Genomic DNA, 22,697 nt, shown 5'->3' with positions numbered 1-22,697 from the left:
CCCCAGGCAAAAAAAAAAAAAAAAAAAAAAAAAAAGACATACGAGTAGGTACCTATCAGTACCTAGATAGTATAATATTGTAGACATGTTTAAAATTATTTTCTTTCTCTACGTCTTGAGAGTCTCTCCCAGTTGAAAAATGAAAATAATAAGAATATCTAAAATAGTATTATTATTATTATTAGTCAGCTCTCATGGCGTAGTGGTCACTGCGCTCGCCTTGCACGCGGGAGACCCGGGTTCGATTCCCGGCGGGGTCAGGAAATTTGTATCATCCAAATGATTGATTCCGTGACTGGCTGTTGCGGGGCCCACTCAGCCTCGTGAGGAAAATGAGTAGCAATGACATATAAATACGCATAACGACCGGTGCCAGCATGGTATGTAAACATTGGATTTTAGGATTATTGAGATAGTGGGAAAATCCTACAATGCTGCAGTGAGTACCAAAGTTGTGACATAATAACACAAAGAAACTGCATTTACATTACATCAAAACCCCATTGAAAAAAAAAAGAAAAAAAAAACAGTGTGTATCATCCGTACGTACCGTGGACACAGGAAGTTGAGATTTGACGTGACAGGTTTGACGCATAGCATGAACTGATTCGGATTATACAGGGTGGTGTTGTATTTCTCCTGGTAGTACCCGGAGTAGGAGAGGTTATGGTCGGGGAAGCGGGAGGAGGACGTGAGGGGAGAGATGTGAGTCACCAGGTAGGGTTGACGCTGCCCATTGTGACGATACCTGACAGGAGGGGAAGAGAAATCAACTTAAAAAATCTGATGTGAACATCACACGACTTTCCTTATCCTATTGAATGATGCTTATTTTGGGTGTTCTTGTTCTTATAGCCAAACTTTTACAATATCTCTAACCGTTTAGTCGGTATAGCTGAAAACCGCCAAAAAGCGGTCAATATACCGCCAACCGCAGCACCTATCTCAACCAAAAGTTTCGTGTCGCATCCTTGTCACATTTGACATCTACATACCAAATTTCAAGTCTCTAGCTCTTACCGTTCTCGAGATATTTTGTTTACATACAGACAGACACACACACGGACCAATGGCTGAAACTTTGGATTTAGACTCTAGGGACCTCAAAACGTGTTTTGACACTAAAAACTGACCATCGAAATTTTGACCCGATTACATTAACGTCTGCCTTGTAAGCGCTAGGCCGCGGGTTCGATTCCCGCCCGGGGCGGATTTTATCCTGATGGGATAATGTTCGTTCTCGGAACGGCTGGCTTTCTCTTATCCGGTCTTCCTTCTCTCTTCGATTTCGGGACGATAAGACCATAGCAGTTACAGTTCCCTCTGCCAAACCTCTTTTAAAAAAAATCTCAACTATCCAGAAATGTTTTTGCCACAAGTTTTTCTAATCTCCAGACTCTTTTCTCGATCATTTTTCTAGGCTTTTAGTGCTTACTATCTTGAACGTTGCTCGACATTTGAAACATATTGCGATACAAAGGTTTCCGCTGGGTGCTAGCCTTGACATCGTTTAATCAGTTACCTTCTTTCTATCTGTATCTACTAGACCAGGGTTTATACGCTTTTCCATGACTATTCCATGACTTTTCCAGAAAATTTCCATGAGTTTTCCAGAAAATTAGGGGGCGAAGGTATTTAAAAATCAGTAAGGTTACACCTTCATTTAAATAAAATATGCAATATGCAGAACGTCAAGGAATAGGAGGGGGAATGCGCCGCAGGCCATTTTTTTGGAAAAAACTTGATATTCAATTTTAACATTATTTGTAGTTTTTAACCGGGTGGCAAATTCCATGACTTTTCCAGGTTTTCTTTAAATTTTCACGATTTTCCATGACTATTCCATGACTTTTTCGCCGATTTTCAGATTCCATGACTTTTCCAGGTTTTCCAGGTCGCGTATAAACCCTGGATGGTATGGAACTGAGGAGTGACGTGAAGATAGCAAGGTTCCTGAGTACTAAACAGGTAGGACTTGTGATAGTGTAGTATCTGTTAGTTATCGATGGTGAGATTCGAACCCGGATCTTCTGCATGACAAGCAAGCGCGTTACAACTGGGCTAACCGTGCTCCAAGTTATCAAATCATCAATTGGACGGCATTAAGCATTCAAGTATACTTAGCAGCTTAGCACAAAATTCCAGTAGATTTACTTACCAAGGAATGACTACATTATGTAGATTTACTTACCAAGGAATGACTACATTATGTAGATTTACTTACCAAGGAATGACTACATTATGTAGATAGTTGTCCGGATTCAACTGCAGATTCTTCCTCGAATCTACACTCGGTTCCTCTTCAGTCACTACGGGTAGATTTTGTACTCTCTGCACTAGAGGCCTGAAATTCAACAAGGGAGCAGTTGTATTTCGGTAAAAATAAGAAACAATAAAAAAAAGGTCAATGGAGCAGTTGCAATTGGGTAAAAACTATTAATAGATGGTCGATTCCTACGTCAAAACTCCGAAAAATTTCGCGAACACCGCGAACCGTCAAAAATGAAGTGAATTGAAAAAGGAATATCACTACAAGATTTATGAGTAACAAATAGTATGATCTGATATGTCATATACGTACTTTTGATAAATATGTAGGACTCGCGGATTTCGCGAACACCGCGCAAAACGCAAACAGCGAAATATTGGACCAAATTGAAATAACAATGAAACCATAAGATTTGGGAGCAAAACACTCTGATTTGATGGGTCGCACTTGTACTTTGGAGGCACTTTTGTGATTCCCGTTTTCCGAATTCCGCGAAAACCGCGAACCGCAAAGATGAAAGTCAGTAAGTTCAATATACATAAAATTTAACATAGAAAACAAATATGCGATATAAAAAAAAAAAAACGGCACAGACTTTGCGAATCGCGATATTGCCAAATATTCGGTAGTAAAAATCAAAGAATTACGTTTTTTTTTTTCAAACATGCTCCGAGAAAAACGGGGTACGCATAAATTCTAGGACATTGGCAGAAGAAAGTAAATATCTCACCAGTTGATTTGATAGTCAGTGGCGCCTGGCTGGGGTTCCACGGGGACTACTAGGAAAGCATTGTATTCAGTGGAGGATCCAGTGGGCACCATGAAACTCTTGACACAATCGGGTAGAACTTGCCGGAACAGATAGGTCTGGAACCGCTGCAGCTTGGAGATTTCCGCTGAAATAGAGACATCCAATAAGGAATTTCAATTACAGAATATAACTAGATGCTTTAAATTTAAACAACAAAAAAACAAGAAATAATAATAAGTAGAAATGAAGAAGAAATTACAGTAATATCATCTCACTAACAATAATGAATTATAAATACTAATGAAATATGTAAACCGCCCCTGAAAGTACACAAGCACTTAGAGGGATACATAAAGAAAAGTCTGTAAAGGATTCTGAATGTTAACAATAAACTTAATATTATTATTTCTTTAATGGGGCTCAACCACTTTTTTTTTTCTTCGCTGATAAAGGAAGTTCGAAACACGCTGATTGCAATAGAAATGCTTAAAATTTCATCCTTATTATGCCTGCGAAATTCCGAAGTTCTAGCTCTACCGGAAGGGGTGTTTTTGCGGGGATATTGTTCTCCTTGAAAATGTGAAGTAAAACTGGGTATAATAACTTACAGCATAGTTGGGGAACCACTCCTTGTCATTGGTAGGATCCTCGTATCTGTCTACAGGACGAAGCTCATCCGTCAATTCTCCTGTACATAAATCAAAAATCAATTAAATCATGAATTTATTTGTGGTAAAGCAGAGCGTTTTCACAACCTTTTCTGGATTTCACAGCATTGTTTTTTTTTTTTTTTTTTTTTTTTTTTTTTTTTTTTTAATCATTCCCGTCTTTTAAAAATTTTTTTTTCAAAACCCCAGCCCTTTTTTTTTTTTTTTTTGCAATCGATCTCCGTCTTTCAAGAATCTTTTTTCACAAACTCCAAGCTCAGAGCTGTAAAAATCAAGCCTGAGAAATTCATAAAGACTCTCAATCACTTTCATAGTTTTTTTTCCTTTTTTTTAGGTAACTAATGATAGGAACAGTGGCGCGACTACGCTTCCAATGTGCGCCGGGCCAGAACGTTGTACAACTCATCGGTTTGATGCTATCGAAGCACCGCTTGGAATGCAGCGTTCTGAAACGGAAGATTGATTGTATTCTCACCTGAACGTTGTACAACTCACCGATTTGATGCAATCGCTGCACCGCTTGGAATGCAGCGTTCTGAAACGCAAGCTTGATTGTATCCTCACCATCCTTATACCAATCCCCCTGTATTTCCTCATAGATGGGACATGACAGCGGCATGCGCAGTACGACCTAGAGACAAAGTAAAAAAATCTGGTGTGAACATCACACGACTTTCCTTGTCCTATTGAATTATGCCAAAAACCACCAAGAAGCTGTCAAAATACCCCTAACCGTAAAAAGGCAGACGTCCCTACCCTCTAAGATTAACTAGGATGGCTTCTTCTTCTTCCTAGCCTTTTCCTATTTAAATAGGGTCGGCGTTTCTTGTCAGTCTCTTCCAGGCAGCCCTATTGTGTACCTCATGTATCCTTATTACTATGTAAGTATGTACTTTACCAATTTTGTTTAAACATGTAATTTTTCCATTGTACCTATATACCTTTGTGTAAATTTATATGAAAAATAAATAAAGCTACATTGCATTACATTACATATGGTAAGAAAATTTCCACCCCGGCCGGGATACGCACCCAGCACCTCCAGATTCAAACCACTCGGAGGTTCAAGCACACAGGTTGGCTATTTGGCCACCACGAGTTTATCTTGTTTTTTGGTGAACTCGGCCAGTTTAGTGTTCTGTACGTTTACTTACGAGTTTATCTTGTTTCTTGGTGAACTCGGCCAGTTTAGTGTTCTGTACGTTTACTTACGAATTTATCTTGTTTTTTGGTGAACTCGGCCAGTTTAGTGGTCTGTGCGTTTACTTACGAGTTTATCTTGTTTCTTGGTGAACTCGGCCAGTTTAGTGTTCTGTACCAGATGTGTGCTGACTCCCACCATGAAGTCCGGTTTGATACTTTCATACCCTGGACTATGTTGGGCCACCTTCTTCAGCAGGTGGTACAACATTTTCACCTGCCAAGAAAAAAGATCTACTGTGAACATCACACGATTTTAATGAGGTACGAGTAGTACTACGATAATTTGTAATTTTTCCTGGGCTATTGATAGAGGGAACTGTAACTGCTAGGGTCTTATCGTCCCGAAATCGAAGAGGTACTACGATAATTTGTAATTTTTCCTGGGCTATTGATAGAGGGAACTGTAACTGCTAGGGTCTTATCGTCTCGAAATCGAAGAGAGCGAACATTAATGGAGGAGTTGCAGTTGGGAAAATATTTTAAATACCTAAAAGGTCGATTCCTACGTAAAAAGTTGTGAAAAATCCGAATCTGAGGTCGAAACTACGAAAAAGAATCGAAGAAAGCGAACATTAATGGAGGAGTTGCATTTGGGAAAATATTTTAAATACCTAAAAGGTCGATTCCTACGTAAAAAGTTGTGAAAAATCCGAATCTGAGGTCGAAACTACGAAAAAGAAACTTTAAAAGGTTGAAAATTCAATTTTTAATTGCTGTTCTAATGAAAAAGTTCAAAGACTTGTGACGTCAGATTTCACGTCAAAATGCGCAGAAACGCTTGCGCACAAACAAACGAAGCGGGAATCATGAATTATGACGTTATCTCCTACGGGAGCGTATGCCGTGACGTCAAACTTCACGCTTTACTTACCGTTTTTTTTTTTTTTAAATCGATTTATCTCGGTATCTAGAAGTCGTAGAAGAAAAAGAAAAATTCCGTTCTTCCTTATTTTTCCTGCTTTATGACTTTGAAACATCACCCAAGTAAGCACAACTGATCTATTGACCGAACGATAGTGAGGTATACGTGTTAACTTGACAATTTTCCATTTGGTTAGTTTGTATTGTTTTTACATGGTTTTTTTCTACATACTTATTTTCTATTTCGATACAGCTTAAAATAGTCTGAGTGAGGTCTACAGTTCATAGAACTACTAGTTTTTACGTACCGTGGCGCGACGTTGACAGAAGATAATAGTTCGCTGGTCTGGATTATAACGGCGAAGTAGTTGAAGCAGACGGTTAATCTTGGGCGAGTTGTATTGGAGATATCGCTCAGACTTGGGATACTGGGAGAGGATTTGTTCCGCCTTGTGACGAACCACAGTGAATGCTGCAAGGATGAGTAAAATTACGGTCCTCTCTATCAAACCTCTAAAGGTGTGTCCAGTAGTCCGTGTCCACATTGTCCACACATAGCCGACGGCCGTCGATCGATGTGAATGGACGGCGGGTCGACTAAAAAGGAATTTTAACTGTGTTTAGCATAAATACTTGTCACAAATCTCGTTCCCTGCTTAATACATTACGCTAAATTTCATGACTTCACTTAGACTCGAACCCAGAACCTCCAGATCCAGAGTCCACCGCTCTAATCACCCCACCACTGAGGTTGGTGTGAACACAGCTTTACAAAAATCAAACGTTTCTACCACTTACCTTTTGATTGTACATAGGATTCATCACTTACCTTTTGATTGTACATAGGATTCATCACTTACCTTTTGATTGTACATAGGATTCATCACTTACCTTTAGATTGTACATAGGATTCATCACTTACCTTTTGATTGTACATAGGATTTATCACTTACCTTTTGATTGTACATAGGATTCATCACTTACCTTTTGATTGTACATAGGATTCATCACTTACCTTTTGATTGTACATAGGATTCATCACTTACCTTTAGATTGTACATAGGATTTATCACTTACCTTTTGATTGTACATAGGATTCATCACTTACCTTTTGATTGTACATAGGATTCATCACTTACCTTTTGATTGTACATAGGATTTATCACTTACCTTTTGATTGTACATAGGATCGCGTGTGTTGAGGTGGATCAAATTTGATGACCAGGTTACAAGACTGAATGTCAATCCCTTCTTCCAGCACATCGGTAGCTACCAGGATGTTGGTAATACCACGGTTGAAGCTCAACATTGTCTGAACATCCATGAAATGAAAGGAAACACAATGAATTAAAACCATATTGGATTGTACGAAACACAAATTTTACCCTGCTACTATAAAGTACCCCGAAACCACTTTCATCAGACTTCAAGGCCCAATGTCCAAAGTTTTGGCTATTTTTACTTTCCTTATCCTATAGGAAGGAAAGTAATGTTTTCTTCTATTTTAATCCTAATGGTGAAAGTGTTTTTTTTTTTTTTTTTTAAAAAAAAAAGAGGTTTGACAGAGGGAATGGGGAACCGTCGTTTCCAAATTAATTGGTACACTAAGCTAAATTTTGACTTCATTTGGACTCGAACCACCACCCTCCAGATCCAGAGTCCACCAACCACTACTTACAAGTGAGTGCACTCTCCATCAGATTGGCCACCAATCCTAGATCGGCCGCCAAATTGCCTCTGAGTGCCGCCAACATCATGATGAGGGCCGTAACATTCCCCGCATTCAGACCATGCACTTTGAATTGGAACTGAAGACATCAAACAGATTATAACATATAATACATTACATTATTCTTCTTCTTCTTTTTCTTCGCCTTTTCCCGTGTTCAGACGGGGTTCGGTGCGTTTCGTCAGCCTCTCAATCAGCCCTAGGGTGATTGCTTAAGGGCTGACATTTGGTTTTGGCTACAAAATTTTCTTACTACACAAGACACGATTTTTTTTCCCCCCGAACAACAAGTAGGAACGGGCGGGCTCTAACTCCACATTCTCATTTCTGCACCTACCAAAAAATAAATGTAAATGCAGTTTCTTTGTGTTATTATGTCACAACTTTGGTGCTCACTGCAGCATTGTAGGATTTTCCCAATATCTCGAACAACAAGTAGGAACGGGCGGGCTCTAACTCCACATTCTCATTTCTGCACCTACCAAAAAATAAATGTAAATGCAGTTTTTTTGTGTTATTATGTCACAACTTTGGTGCTCACTGCAGCATTGTAGGATTTTCCCAATATCTCAATAATGGCTTTAGCTTTTGCCAAATGGCAATAGCAGAATAAAGAAAAGATATGCTTTTGTATCTGCTATACACCGGGGTGATGGTCTCTAGCTCTCTAGCCATGTTAAATTGGCTGGCTTGTCCTGAACTGCAGTCAACCATCATGAGGACTTGTGCTTGGTCTTTAATTAAAAGCAGAGAGAACCCTTTGAAGTAAATTGGCTGGCTTGTCCTGAACTGCAGTCAACCATCATGAGGACTTGTGCTTGGTCTTTAATTACAGAGAGAACCCTTTGACGAACTGCCAGCTTGCTAGGCTGGTTAGGGTTAGCTGTACTCCTCCCTGTTTAGAGTCCCACAGCCAGATGCTAGTCTTCTCTCTGTTTAACGTCCCCTAGCCAGACTAACTTTTATTCAATCAACAAATTCTCTTCAGATTCAATCAACAAACCCTAAGCAAACTAATGCTACAGATTCAATCCACAAACCCTAAGCAAACTAATGCTACTTACATTGAACCTTGATGTAGCCAGCCTAGTGTAGCCTGCCTTGTAAGCACTAGGTGTATCCTTTACAGATGAGGTTTGTTCTTGTAACATTGAACCTTGATGTAGCCAGCCTAGTGTAGCCTACCTTGTAAGCACTAGGTGTATCCTTTACAGATGAGGTTTGTTCTTGTAACAGCTGGCTTTCTCCTGTTCTTATTCCTTCTCTCTTTGCTTTTGTGGATGATATGTTGATATGTCATAAGTCTAATAACTCAGCAGTTACAGTTCCTTCTATCAAACCTCTTTAAAAAATGACATTTAATTCAAGGAATAAGCTGATTTATTTTGGTAGTTATGATAAGTTTTGCTTGTTTCATAATGTATCCTGAAAGAAGGGGAAATGGATTTTTTTTTCTTTTTTATAATATGTACTTAAGTACATAGGTACTTATCTAGGTATGAAGTTTGTTGTCACTTGTCATAGGTATCAAAAGATTTAGTACCTATTCCACTGTGCTGCACTACATAGATACATATGTTGTTTCTATGTACATACCATTTATCTTGGAACGTAAAAATTACCCAAAATTAAGAAAGTAGGTACTTACTCACTTACCCACAATGAAGAAAAAAAAAGAGATTAAGTAAGAGACTGACAAAAAACGCCAACCTCATCTGAACATGGGAAAAGGCAAGGAGGAAGAAAACCATATCCAAGTAATACTTATAGGAGCAATCTCAATGGCCAAGTGGGTATTCACTTTACACCAGGCTCGTGAATCTGAGGTCCCCGGTTCAGTTCTCTGCAGATTTTTGCTCTGTGCTTCTATTTTGGGGTGCACTCTGCCTTGTAACGAAAATAGAACCAATCAAACCTAGGTGCTTTACCCCAAATCACCAAAGTATGGAAAAGTATCTTACAAGTGTAATAGTGTAATAGCCAAGAATTTTGAATTCGGACGAATCATATCAAAATATGGAATTGTAAATACTTTTCCATACTTTGGTGATTTAGGGCACTGATAGTGAGTGTACTCATCTTCTTCTACATATCTGTAGCAGTCTGTCAGACCTGGATCTGTGAGATGGTCTGAGCATGAATGGCAGGCATAAGATTGGTTTGTACCTGATATTTGTCGAGGATTTTGCTCCAAGTCTCATCTGTCCAATAGTCAACTGCATCGGCTCCAGAGAAAAAGGCAACACTATATGGAAGATTCTTCTGCAGCACTTTGCCTTGTTGATACAACAGCGCTTGTGTTGTACATAGGAAAAATGAACGTTTACCCCCTTGGGAAAATGGCCTGTGAAGAAATGAAAACCAATTGATGTTTTTATTTTTTATCAAACACCAAGAATGCTGTTGTACTTGTTGTGGCTTTAGCTTCAGTCAAATGGTGATGGCAGAGTAAAGGAAATATGTTTTTTTTTTTTTTTTATTTGTATTTATTAAAGTGTTCTAACGGAAATATGTTTATTTTTCTTCTACTGCTTCATAATTATGAGCCATACAGTGTTGGTCTCTAGTCATGTTATAATTGCCCGTCCTGAATCACAGTCAACCATAGTGAGGGCTTGGTCTTCAAAAGCAGAGGAAACCCTTTGAATAACTGCCAGCTAGCTAGGCTTGTTAGGGTCTCTCTCTCTCTCTCTCTCTCTCTCTCTCTCTCTCTTTTTCTCTCTCTCTCTCACTTACTTTTCCAACTCGTGTCCAAAATGCCTGATCAACATCTGAGCAATGTAGGTTTTTCCCGACCCAGTGGGCAGGTATAGAATCACATTGCTCGTCTTTGCTTCTTCAAGGAGCAAAGTTTGATACTCTCTTGTCTCAAAGACTTTTGGAGTATCATCATCTTCATCCATGTCTACTGACATTTGGGCCATTGCTCTGAAACAAACAGAGAATATAAGAGGGGAAATACTTGTAGGGGGCAGATTTTGCATGTTTGCATATTTATCTGACATCACAACTCTTTAAACTTTTTCATTATAACAGCAATTAAAAATTGAATTTGCAGCCTTCTAAAGTTATTTTTTCAGAGTTTTGACCTCAGATTTGGATTTTTCACAACTTTTTACATAGGAATCAACTATTTATTATGATAATATTTATTTTACCAATTTGCAACTGCTCCATTGAAAATGAAGTTCCAGGTCTTAGCTGGGATTGAACCCATGTCCTCTTGTTTACCAGGTGAGTGCCTTGACCACTATATTGTTGACAGAGACCTCTGTAAACCACCTGATGTATTGTTGGCTCAAAGTAAAACTTTGTATGACTTAATATGGTACTTACCAATACTGAATTTGATAATTAATACTTTCCAAGATAAAAAAAAACTGTTTTACTCACCACAGAGCCAGTAAATCAGGGCAGAAAAAGTAAATGTCAAGTGAGAAGTGAGATTACTGTGAAACGGCCAAAGTCCTACTACTGTACTACAGTAGACCAACAATAACACAGTTTGGAGGAATCAAATCACAAATCACTTCATATCAGAACAAAGAAACAAGAGTAATCACATCCTACACGGATATTTTTGCTGACAAATAACAAATCCTTCTCCTTCTTTAAAATCCAAAATCAGCAGAAAAACTTCTGACACGCCGGGCGAAAAGCCGAAATCCAATCCGCTAATCCGCAAAATCACAAATTCCGGGCGAGTTCGAGCTGTTCGAGTTCTTCGGTCCTTTTCGTTATCAGCAATACCCCCTCCCCTCTCATCCCCACCACATGATTTGAAAAGTAATGATTTGACGCCTTCTGATTGGCTGAAATGCCTTGCCTCTTCAGTACTTTGGTGCGAGAAAGGTAAGCACAGATTTTTACAGTTCTGACCATGAAAGAATGAAAGTTTAGAAATATTGAAATTCTTGAAAATTCGCCTATTTTCACGGAATAGTTTTAATTTTTCCTGTTCCTTTCGTTTCATACTGCAGTGGACGGTAATAGATGTACAAATTTCAGAATAAATTTTGCTATGAAACTTTGCACCTACCTTTCTAAAAGGGTTCTATTTGCTTTGAGCCATGTTAGAAAAAAAAAAATGATGTGAAGTGTGATGATGTGAACAAGGCTTTCTGGCTGCAGGTTTGTTGCTGGCTTTTCCCAGTCCTAATCAGGTCACCTCATTTATATTTCAATGGGTCACCTAGGTGAGGAGGCAGGTAGTTTGCCGCTATATCGGCCGAATGGAAGCAAAACTCTCCGAAAGAGGAGACCTCATCATTCGAAAAACGGAGTGTCCCCCTATAATTGGCTTCACTTTTCATCAGTTGACAGAAAATACTCCAATGGTTCTCTACCTCCGTGGATTTGGTACTCCGTGTAGTGGCGTACTCTAGTGACCAAAAGTGGAACTAAAATGAATTTATAAAAACTAGGCTGTAAACAAATCACGAAATTTGGACATTTTTTTTTCCTCTCCTTCGGATTTTCAGAAATTTGGAAAAGGTTTCACGGTTTTCAAGGTTTCGGTCCTAGGATTTAGAACTTTGTAAAAGCAGATCGTTATTTCGTATCGTTTTCCCGAATACCCGGTCTGAAATCGTTCAAATCGTTATCTTTCTTGCCCAAAAGTTCATTCTCGTCTCTTGCACTTTCGTTTCAAACTTTGACATTTTCGTGTGCGCAGATAAAATTCTACACACTGAAATTTTAGCATTCATTTTGAATTTAAAGAAATGTGTCTGGTAAGCTTACTTAAATCCCGGATCTCATTAAATTAATCACTTAATTAAACCCATTTTAACACCTTTCCCGTGTTCATTCACAACTGATTATAAAGTTCTTCGAATTATGAGTAACTCGAAACGTACCAGTTGTGATTACATAGAATTTTTTAGTGAACTCCATGAAAGCAATTTCTTTCTGTTGAATGTGTTTAAAAATCTGCTCAAATTTGGACAATTCGACTGCATATTGTACGTGGAAAACAAATCCTATCCTGTCCATAAGTTGGTACTTGCCAGTTGTTCCCCGTTCTTTGCGGTAAGTGAATTCTACAATGTTTACCTCAATCATCATCATTATTATTTTTTGTCAAGTTCCATGACCTCAATATCTGAGAGGCTGCTGTGCTAAGATGAGATTTCATGGTTTCTATTCTTGTGTAGTCTTCTAGGTTCTTGAATTCACAAGTATGCACTCACAATCCCTTTCACTTTACTGCTCAGCTACGCTGTGGTCTTGAAGAGATTTCTATGCTCAAACAATGTGTATTTTTATTATTAGAAGGCCTAGATAGGATGGACTTTTCTTACCTAGAGCATATTTCTATATCTGTAGTGAGTTGTAAAATAAATAGACTGAGATCTACTTCAACAATGAGAACTCCATGGCTAAAGTGGAACACGATATGAGCTATGACGATTCCAACAGCGATTACAAAAGCAGTCATAGACTGAGATAGAAGGAATTAGTTTTTATTTTTAGGAACCCATATTTATTATTGAAGTAACTTACCTATTTAGCAAGGAATCATACTACTTGTCTCTTTGTAACCCAGGATCAAATTAAACATGTTGTTAAATTTTATGGTACAGTTGAGCTAGGTACATAAGCTATTTTCTAAGAACCCAATAAACCTTAAATCATTGCAGTACTAGTCATGACGTTACAACACCACCCAACCCATCCCGCTCTGGCACCGGGAATATAAACACTGATATGAAACGTGACAGAAGTTCTCTGCACGAAAACAACTCGAACACGCCAAGTAGCGGAGGCAAATCATTGCAGCTTGTGACCTATAACCTATAACTAGCATTCCCCCTCCTTATTGTTACCCCAGGTTTACAGTGTAAGTTCATGTGCAGTTAGGTTTCTTAGCTAGGTACATGTCTAAAATAATGTCAACATGATACTGTTGTCCTGGGTCTTAGCTAGGTACATGTCTAAAATAATGTCAACATGATACTGTTGTCCTGGGGGTTGTTTCTGGCTTTTATCTGTCTAAAATAATGTCAACATGATACTGTTGTCCTGGGTCTTAGCTAGGTACATGTATTGTCTAAAATAATGTCAACATGATACTGTTGTCCTGGGTCTTAGCTAGGTACATGTATTGTCTAAAATAATGTCTTATTGTTACCCCAGGTTTACAGTGTGAGTTCATGTGCAGTTAGGTTTCTTAGCTAGGTACATGTCTAAAATAATGTCAACATGATACTGTTGTCCTGGGGGTTGTTTCTGGCTTTTATCTGTCTAGGGGACATTAAACAGAGAGTAGACTAGTGTCTAGCTGAGGGACTATAAACGGGGAGGAGAACAACAAACCCCAACCAGCCTAGCTAGCTGGCAGTTTTTCAAAGGGTTCTCTCTGCTTTAAAAAACAAGCACAAGTCCTCACAATGGTTGACTGAGGTTTAATATGAGCCAACTTGACATGTCTAGATACCATCACCCTGGTGTATGACTCTTAAAAAAGATAGATCTTGGAGCAAAGTGTTTGGCTCAGGTGAGAGGTGAGTGCCTTGACCACTATATTGTTGACAGAGACCTCTGTAAACCACCTGTATTGTTGGCTCAAAGTAAAACTTTGTACGACTTAATGGTACTTACCAATACTGAATTTGATAATTAATACTTTCCAAGATAAAAAAAAAAAAACTGTTTTACTCACCACAGAGCCAGTAAATCAAGGCAGAAAAAGTAAATATCAAGTGAGATTACTGTGAAACGGCCAAAGGCTCAAAGTCCTACTACTGTACTACAGTAGACCAACAATAACACAGTTTGGAGGAATCAAATCACAAATCACTTCATATCAGAACAAAGAAACAAGAGTAATCACATCCTACACGGATATTTTTGCTGACAAATAACAAATAAATCCTTCTTTAAAATCCAAAATCAGCAGAAAAACTTCTGACACGCCGGGCCGCCGGGCGAAAAGCCGAAATCCAATCCGTAAAATCGCAAATCCGGGCGAGTTCGAGTTCTCTGGAATCTGGAAACTGGAATGTGGAATCTTTGGTCCTTTTCGTTTTTCGTTATCAGCAATACTCCCTCCCCTCTTATCCCCACCACATGATTTGAAAAGTAATGATTTGACGCCTTCTGATTGGCTGAAATGGCTTGCCTCTTCAGTACTTTGGTGCGAGAAAGGTAAGCACAGATTTTTACAGTTCTGACCATGAAAGAATGAAAGTTTAGAAATCTTGAAATTCTTGAAAATTCGCCTATTTTCACGGAATATGTTTTACTTTTCCCTGTTCCTTTCGTTTCATACGATGTACAATTCGTTTCATACGATTATAGATGTACAAATTTCAGAATAAATTTTGCTATGAAACTTTGCACCTACCTTTCTAAAAGGGTTCTATTTGCTTTGAGCCATGTTAGAAAAAAAATTGTGAAGTGTGATGTAAACAAGGCTTTCTGGCTGCAGGTTTGTTGCTGGCTTTTCCCAGTCCTAATCAGGTCACCTCATTTATATTTCAATGGGTCACCTAGGTGAGGAGGCAGGTAGTTTGCCGCTATATCGGCCGAATGTAAGAAAATTTTTTGTCCCTCATTCGAAAATTTTTTGTCCCTCATTCGAAAAACGGAGTCCCCCTATAATTGGCTTCACTTTTCATCAGTTGACAGAAAATACTCCAATGGTTCTCTACCTCCGTGGATTTGGTACTCCGTGTAGTGGCGTACTCTAGTGACCAAAAGTGGAACTAGAAATAAATTTTATAAAAACTAGGCTGTAAACAAATCACGAAATTTGGACATTTTTTTTCCTCTCCTTCGGATTTTCAGAAATTTAGAAAAGGTTTCGCTTACGGTTTTCAAGGTTTCGGTCCTAGGATTTAGAACTTTGTAAAAGCAGATCGTTATTTCGTATCGTTTTCCCGAATACCCGGTCCGAAATCGTTATCTTTCTTGCCCAAAAGTTCATTCTCGTCTCTTGCACTTTCGTTTCAAACTTTGACATTTTCGTGTGCGCAGATAAAATGGCGATAAGAGACACAATACTTCCCATTTGGGTGCTAGGTCAACACGAGAACACCAAAAAGTTACCCGTTGAATTTTTAGTATAATAACTAAGTATAAATGGTAAGAGACGATCAAGTAAAGTACATACAATCTTTGAAAAGAAAAGCACTTAATTTCATCTGAAATAGAAATCCGTATCTGAAATCTTACCTTATTTCATTGGATACGTTGTTACCTAGCTAGGAGGTCTAATGTAAGCTTAAAGGTGTGTCCACACTTATCGACGGCCGGTGTGGACACACCTTAATAAATAACAATAAACGTACACTATTGAAAAATGTACGTTAATCTTGATTGTCCCTTCCCCTTTTATTGTCCAAAGTCTTGGTAAGATGTAAACGTAGCGCGTAGTTGTAGTTGGTAAAGTCAGCCCCTTACAAACCGGGGACAATGTTGGTAATAAAGTTGGTACGTTGGTAATAAAGTTGGTAAAGTAATATAGATGTTTAAAAAAAGAAGCTTATCCAAGTTCTATTCTTCCCATTTTTGATGGTTAAAAAGCTTTTTCTAGTCCCGTTTTTTTTTCCCAGTCTATTCGTTGTTCCCATCAAGCGTTGCCATTTCTTTCTCGTGTTGCAGCAACACTGCCCACTCAATCCTCGTCAGCTTCCGCGATGCCATCTGACAACTCCGCTTCCGTGGGATTTAGATCCGACAAACCGGCTTCCATGGGATTTAGATCTGACAACGCCGCTTCCGTGGGATTTAGATCTGACAACCCTGCTTCAATTGGATTTAGATCTGACAACCCCGCGCCCGTGGGCTTTAGATCTGACAACGCCGCTTCCGTGGGATTTAGATCTGACAACCCTGCTTCCATGGGATTTAGATCTGACAACCCTGCTTCAATTGGATTTAGATCTGACAACCCCGCGTCCGTGGGCTTTAGATCTGACAACGCCGTTTCTGTGGGATTTAGATCTGACAACCCTGCTTTCGTGGTATTTAGATCTGACAACCCTGCTTCCGTAGGATTTAGATCTGACAACCCTGCTTCCGTAGGATTTAGATCTGACAATAACGCTTCCGTGGGATTTAGATCTGACAACATTTCTTCCGTGGGATTTAAATCTGACAATGCTGTTTCTGTGGGATTTAAATCTGACAACGCCGCTGAACACAACCACTCAGCCCGCAGATCGTACCGCTGAACACAACGACTCAGCCCGCAGATCGAGCGGTGGAGAAGAAAGGTTGGAAAAATTCAAAACAGCTGTACAGGATTCGGGATTTAATGACATCACCAAGAGACAGGAAGACTGCAGACAATTGGTGAAAGAAGAATACAAGTCATCAGTGGAATTGGATGAATCGATGGATCAAGAGACCATGGAACACAGGCAAGCAGAATATAATCCACGGGTAGATTGTAAACTGTTTGTGGAAAATAAGTCATCCGTGGAATGCGATGAATCGGTGGAACACAATCAATCGATGGAACACAAAACGATGGAAGCGCACTATGAACTCAAGCAGAATATAATCCACGGGTAGATTGTAAACTGTTAGTGGAAAATCAGTCATCCGTGGAATGCGATGAATCGGTGGAACACAATCAATCGATGGAACACAAAACGATGGAAGCACACTATGAACAATCACTGGACAATCGATCACCCGTGGACAACTACAATCAACCGGTTGATGGAGGAAATCCAGAGTACAATGACGTCATGGATAGACAAGAGTACCACAAGCAGTCAGTGCACTACAAGCTATCCATGGAAGCAGAAGACAAACAAGCAGATGATGTAGGGCCAGCAATAGGATTCAATGAATCGTTGGAAAACGAACAGTCAATTGAGCTCAATAAACAGTCCATGGAGGGAGAGTATAAGCGACCAGATGATACAGGCTTTAAAGAATGCATTGAATACAATCAATCAGCGGAGACAGATTACAATCAATCCATGGACAAACAATCGAAGGCCGACCACAAACAATGGATGCAACACGATAAATTGAAGGAAAACCAAACACAAGCAATGGAGATGGGTTACAATCAATCAATGCAATACAAACCATCAAAGAGATACTGTTGACCTGGGGGTTGTTTCTGGCTTTTATCTGTCTAGAGGACATTAAACAGAGAGTAGACTAGTGTCTACCTGTGGGACTATAAACAGGGAGGAGAACAACAAACCCTAACCAGCCTAGCTAGCTGGCAGTTTTTCAAAGGGTTCTCTCTGCTTTAAAAAACAAGCAGAAGTCCTCACAATGGTTGACTGAGGTTCAATATGAGCCAACTTGACATGTCTAGATACCATCACCCTGGTGTATGACTCTTAAAAAAGAGTCTAGCTGTGGGACTATAAACAGGGAGGAGAACAACAAACCCTAACCAGCCTAGCTAACTGGCAGTTTTTCAAAGGGTTCTCTCTGCTTTAAAAAACAAGCACAAGTCCTCACAATGGTTGACTGAGGTTCAATATGAGCCAACTTGACATGTCTAGATACCATCACCCTGGTGTATGACTCTTAAAAAAGATAGATCTTGGAGCAAAGTGTTTGGCTCTTGTTGCTCTATACCAGATTTGGTCCACATTAACTTTTATTCAATGTTGTTGTTGTAGCAGCTTTAGCTTTCGCCAAATGGCAATAGCAGAATAAAGAAAAGATATGCTTTTGTATCTGCTATACACCGGGGTGATGGTCTCTAGCTCTCCAGCCATGTTAAGTAAATTGGCTGGCTTGTCCTGAACTGCAGTCAACCATCATGAGGACTTGTGCTTGGTCTTTAATTAAAAGCAGAGAGAACCCTTTGAAGAACTGCCAGCTTGCTAGGCTGGTTAGGGTTAGCTGTACTCCTCCCAAACTACTTAATGCTACATTGAACCTTGATGTAGCCAGCCTAGTGTAGCTTGCCTTGTAAGCACTAGGTGTATCCTTTACAGATGAGGTTTGTTCTTGTAACAGCTGGCTTTCTCCTGTTCTTATTCCTTCTCTCTTTGCTTTTGTGGACGATATGTTGATACCTATGTCATAAGTCTAATAACTCAGCAGTTACAGTTCCTTCTAACAAACCTCTTTAAGTAAAAAAATGACATTTAATTCAAGGAATAAGCTGATTTATTTTGGTATGATAAGTTTAGCTTGTTTCATAATGTATCCTGAAAGAAGGGGATCAAACCTCTTTAAAAAATGACATTTAATTCAAGGAATAAGCTGATTTATTTTGGTATGATAAGTTTAGCTTGTTTCATAATGTATCCTGAAAGAAGGGGAAATGGATTTTTTTTTTCTTTTTTATAATATGTACTTAAGTACATACTTATCTAGGTAGGTATGAAGTTTGTTGTCATAGGTATCAAAAGATTTAGTACCTATTCAACTGTGCTACACTACATAGATAGATACCTATGTTGTTTCTATGTACATATAACCTATAGTACTTAGTAAAAATTACCCAAAATTAAGAAAGTAGGTACTTACTCACTTACCCACAGTGAAAAAAAAAAGAGAGAGATTGAGAGACTGACAAAAAAAGCCAACCTCACCTGAACATGGGAAAAGACAAGGAGGAAGAAAACCATATCCAAGTAATACCTATAGTAGCAATCTCAATGGCCAAGTGGGTATTCACTTTACACTAGGCTCGTGAATCTAAGGTCCCCGGTTGAGTTCTCTGCAGATTTTTGCTCTGTGCTTCTATTTTGGGGTGCACTCTGCCTTGTAACGAAAATAGAACCAATCAAACCTAGGTGCTTGAAATTATCTTACTTAAAGGCATTTGGATTTATGGACTCAGACCAGTCTGTGAAAATAGTTGATGGGTATTCATGAACCTTTATGTCATGTTAGTACTTACTTAGGGTACTTAAGTATAACCTTATACTTCAGTAGGTACTTTCCTACTTTTTTAATTTTTTCCCCTTGTTTGATATGTTTAAGTTTACCACCTCAAAACAAGCATAAGGGAGAAGTATTTGATTTGCAAAAAATCTCTTTCTCTAATAGGTAAACTGTCAGAAATTTCAAGTTTTTCCCTCTTGACTTCTAGTTACTTATTCCTGCTGATCTCTTTTGTAGGTACTTATTCTTCTAAAGTAGAAATGGTTTTGACTCTCAATTTGTTTCAATCAATCAATCAATATTTTATTGTGTACTTATACAAGTATGTTCACAATTTATAACTTACATCTATGTATATGCTTAACACTAAAATAATAATAATATAATAATAATAATAATAATAATAATAATAATAATAATAATAATAATAATAATAATAATAATAATAATTATAATAATGATAATAAGTAATATGAAGATGTTTTTTGTGACATTGTTCTGTTGTCCCTTTCTTTCCTGTAACATGAAGATTTTTTTTTTTACTTATCCTATAGGAAGGAAAGTAATGTTTTTTTTTTTTTTTTTGTACTTTCAGGATTTTTATGTTCCTCAGATCTCTTTTTTCAGTAATCAAGTTGATACCTCTAGGTACTCAAAGTCTCAAACACTTTTACCTAAACACATAAATGATGCTGCTCTCATTTTGTGGGTTCCCCTTACACACAACATAATCATGTTTAATACAAATGGAAATCTTTTTGTTTCTAATTTCCCCGCGTCTTCCTCTTCCCCTGTTACAGGAATTCCTGTTCAAATTCCCGAGCGTGGCCAAGCTCGTCCTTATCTTTGCCAATTTGAAATCACACGATGTGCTTCAACTGTTGAGCTTCCTCTACTACGGACACGCCATCATCAGCAATCACAAGAAGACAAGCATCGCCAAGTTCAAAACCCTGCTCGATGTGTTAGCAATCAACAATCTGAATTATAGAGAGTCACACGATGGCCGTCTCATTCTGCAATCGTTACATGAGACTCCGTTTGAGAGTCCACCGAACACGATTACGTTCGATTTCAACATCGACGCCAACAACAGGAAAGAACCCCATGTTGTGCTTTCACACGATGAATATTTTGACTTGAAGAACGCCCTTGATAATGTCAGCGGGAACGGCGTGAAACGGCAACTCTGCAAGAGAAGTCCGGAACCGATTGGCCTCATTGGGATAGACACGAACGGTGATGTGTACTTTGAGCCGAGTAGTAAACCTTGTGCTAGTGTGGGAGATAAAGAACTGGACGAGGGGGGTTACACAGGGCAGTGTGATTTCTCCACAACTTGTAAATCAGATACACCGCTCTCCGCCGCGTCCAGTTACAATGGGATGGTGTTTGAGTTGAGTGATGGGAATAAGAATGAGCATGCCTACTATACACCGCCTTGTGCGAATGAATCTAGTGTTACAAATGAAGCACAAGGCTCGAACAGTACAAACGAATTGGTTGTTATGAACGATATTCATGGATCAAATTGTAAAAATGGATCAAATATTACAAACCAATTTAATGAATCAAATGTGTCCCTGAGTACAAATGGATTTAATAATACACAGGGGTATAACTGCAGAAGTGGATCTAACGGCATAACGAGCGGCAATGGAAATAGTGAAGGTAACATTCCCTATACAAGAATGGAAGGAACGCCTGTCGGTGTTGTTCTAGCAAATGCCAGCAGAAGTGAAGTCACACAAGGTAAAGGTGACTCAAGACCTGTGGGACTGAGTTGCAATTACAACTGTGCAAGTCTGGAAGATGGGGAGGGCGTGAGTGATAATTTCCACATTGTGGATAACGAGGTTGTCATAGAGACTAGCGATGAGAATAGTGAAACTAATATGAATAGTGAAGGTGTATTCGGATATGGACAAAACGAAGACAGACCCTCGTGGGGAGAGGGAAAGAAAGACTTGGCGTTTGGAGGGAAAATTGGACCCAATGGAACGTACGAACGAAAACAAGAAAACATGGCTGTAAACACGAAGACAGACCGCCGTGGGGAGAGGGAAAGAAAGACTTGGCGTTTGGAGGGAAAATTGGACCCAATGGAACGTACGAACGAAAAGAAGAAAACATGGCTGTGACGAACCAAATGATAAGTGACGACGAAGATATTTATTTCCATAAGGGTCTGAACAAACTGGATGTTAATTTTGACGTCGACTTCAAACCCATTGTGATTGAAAACAACGCCAATACCAACGTGTCCATAGTGAAAACTGGAAAGTGTGCGAAGAACAACTGCTACGTGACTGTGTTTGTGAAGGAGGAGTATGATGATAGAGATGGAAGTGATGAGGATGGGGAGAAAGAAAACAGACGCCAGCGTACTGGAGGTGGTAGAACTAGAAATCATGTTGATCAGATAGTCAATGTTGGAGAATCAGCTGGGAAATTGGAAACCATGCGAATCGATGTTCAAGATAGTCAACAAGGTTCCGCTATGACATCGGAAGAACATTGCTATTCCGCTGACAAATTACCTGACAGTTTCGTGGGCTTTAACAGAACGAACAACGAGGGTGACGCTGACATTCCAAGATGTAATAATTCTTGCTCTATCTTTTCATGGTACATTCTGCTTTATCTTTTCATGGTACATTCTGGTCTATCTTTTCATGGTAGATTCTGCTCTATCTTTTCATGGTACATTCTGCTCTATCTTTTCATAGTACATTCTGCTCTATCTTTTCATGATACATTCTGCTCTATCTTTTCATGGTAGATTCTGCTCTATCTTTTCATGGTACATTCTGCTTTATCTTTTCATGGTACATTCTGGTCTATCTTTTCATGGTAGATTCTGCTCTATCTTTTCATGGTACATTCTGCTTTATCTTTTCATGGTACATTCTGGTCTATCTTTTCATGGTAGATTCTGCTCTATCTTTTCATGGTACATTCTGCTTTATCTTTTCATGGTACATTCTGGTCTATCTTTTCATGGTAGATTCTGCTCTATCTTTTCATGGTACATTCTGCTTTATCTTTTCATGGTACATTCTGGTCTATCTTTTCATGGTAGATTCTGCTCTATCTTTTCATGGTACATTCTGCTCTATCTTTTCATAGTACATTCTGCTCTATCTTTTCATGATACATTCTGCTCTATCTTTTCATGGTAGATTCTGCTCTATCTTTTCATGGTACATTCTGCTTTATCTTTTCATGGTACATTCTGGTCTATCTTTTCATGGTAGATTCTGCTCTATCTTTTCATGGTACATTCTGCTTTATCTTTTCATGGTACATTCTGGTCTATCTTTTCATGGTAGATTCTGCTCTATCTTTTCATGGTACATTCTGCTTTATCTTTTCATGGTACATTCTGGTCTATCT

The 22,697-nt window shown here is 38.9% G+C and overlaps 4 protein-coding genes across 6 annotated transcripts in view; 1 reads left to right on the top strand and 3 right to left on the bottom strand.

Annotated features, from left to right (window-relative positions):
- The window catches only part of LOC103524870, a 6,622-nt gene extending 2,278 nt beyond the window's left edge, over positions 1-4,344 (bottom strand). Inside the window, exons 1-6 of the mRNA XM_026820121.1 lie at positions 4,184-4,344; positions 3,558-3,708; positions 3,336-3,340; positions 3,000-3,165; positions 2,225-2,344; positions 551-748 (exon numbers count right to left, since the gene is read on the bottom strand). Coding sequence (XP_026675922.1) covers positions 551-748; positions 2,225-2,344; positions 3,000-3,165; positions 3,336-3,340; positions 3,558-3,708; positions 4,184-4,307 — 764 coding nt within the window. The 5' untranslated portion in view covers positions 4,308-4,344. The remainder of the gene's footprint in view (positions 1-550; positions 749-2,224; positions 2,345-2,999; positions 3,166-3,335; positions 3,341-3,557; positions 3,709-4,183) is intronic.
- Positions 4,345-4,909: 565 nt separating this feature from the next.
- LOC113465546 lies at positions 4,910-7,570 on the bottom strand. The gene is made up of 3 exons (XM_026820159.1): positions 7,431-7,570; positions 6,061-6,224; positions 4,910-5,105 (listed from the first exon to the last, which is right to left on the bottom strand). Exons 1-3 carry the CDS (start codon positions 7,507-7,509, stop codon positions 4,935-4,937), a joined length of 414 nt encoding a protein of 137 aa, XP_026675960.1. The 5' UTR covers positions 7,510-7,570; the 3' UTR covers positions 4,910-4,934.
- A 1,892-nt stretch (positions 7,571-9,462) lies between these two features.
- LOC103524840 (dicer-like protein 1) lies at positions 9,463-14,502 on the bottom strand. 3 transcript variants are annotated; one of them, XM_026820156.1, is made up of 3 exons: positions 10,640-10,673; positions 10,218-10,409; positions 9,463-9,825 (listed from the first exon to the last, which is right to left on the bottom strand). In XM_026820156.1, exons 2-3 carry the CDS (start codon positions 10,403-10,405, stop codon positions 9,588-9,590), a joined length of 426 nt encoding a protein of 141 aa, XP_026675957.1. In that variant the 5' UTR covers positions 10,406-10,409; positions 10,640-10,673; the 3' UTR covers positions 9,463-9,587. The 3 variants fall into 3 exon arrangements, with proteins under 3 accessions (XP_026675957.1, XP_008488097.1, XP_008488098.1); XM_008489875.2 differs by lacking the exon at positions 10,640-10,673 and adding an exon at positions 10,875-11,195 and having other exon boundaries at positions 9,467-9,825; XM_008489876.2 differs by lacking the exon at positions 10,640-10,673 and adding an exon at positions 14,146-14,502 and having other exon boundaries at positions 9,473-9,825.
- LOC103524869 (broad-complex core protein isoforms 1/2/3/4/5-like) lies at positions 11,931-21,442 on the top strand. The gene is made up of 2 exons (XM_008489910.3): positions 11,931-12,512; positions 20,102-21,442. Exons 1-2 carry the CDS (start codon positions 12,321-12,323, stop codon positions 21,440-21,442), a joined length of 1,533 nt encoding a protein of 510 aa, XP_008488132.1. The 5' UTR covers positions 11,931-12,320.
- Positions 21,443-22,697: the final 1,255 nt, after the last annotated feature.

This window comes from Diaphorina citri, unplaced genomic scaffold (genome assembly GCF_000475195.1).
Source record: "Diaphorina citri unplaced genomic scaffold, Diaci psyllid genome assembly version 1.1 scaffold123, whole genome shotgun sequence".
In the NCBI taxonomy this organism is placed as follows: Eukaryota; Metazoa; Arthropoda; class Insecta; order Hemiptera; family Psyllidae; genus Diaphorina; species Diaphorina citri.
The sequence above is the reverse complement of the archived record's forward strand: the minus strand, read 5'-3'. Positions and strand labels throughout refer to the sequence as shown.

Excerpts from the sequence above, each read along its gene's own strand:
- LOC113465546 (XM_026820159.1), bottom strand. The coding sequence starts at position 7,509 with ATGATGTTGGCGGCACTCAGAGGCAATTTGGCGGCCGATCTAGGATTG. Across the intron at positions 6,225-7,430 it reads GATGGAGAGTGCACTCACTT|CATTCACTGTGGTTCGTCAC; the intron begins GTAAGTAGTGGT and ends TCATCCTTGCAG. Across the intron at positions 5,106-6,060 it reads TCTGTCAACGTCGCGCCACG|GTGAAAATGTTGTACCACCT; the intron begins GTACGTAAAAAC and ends TTTTCTTGGCAG.
- LOC103524840 (XM_008489876.2), bottom strand. The coding sequence starts at position 10,405 with ATGGCCCAAATGTCAGTAGACATGGATGAAGATGATGATACTCCAAAA. Across the intron at positions 9,826-10,217 it reads TTTGGACACGAGTTGGAAAA|GCCATTTTCCCAAGGGGGTA; the intron begins GTAAGTGAGAGA and ends ATTTCTTCACAG.
- LOC103524869 (XM_008489910.3), top strand. The coding sequence starts at position 12,321 with ATGAGTAACTCGAAACGTACCAGTTGTGATTACATAGAATTTTTTAGT. Across the intron at positions 12,513-20,101 it reads GTTGTTCCCCGTTCTTTGCG|GAATTCCTGTTCAAATTCCC; the intron begins GTAAGTGAATTC and ends CCCCTGTTACAG.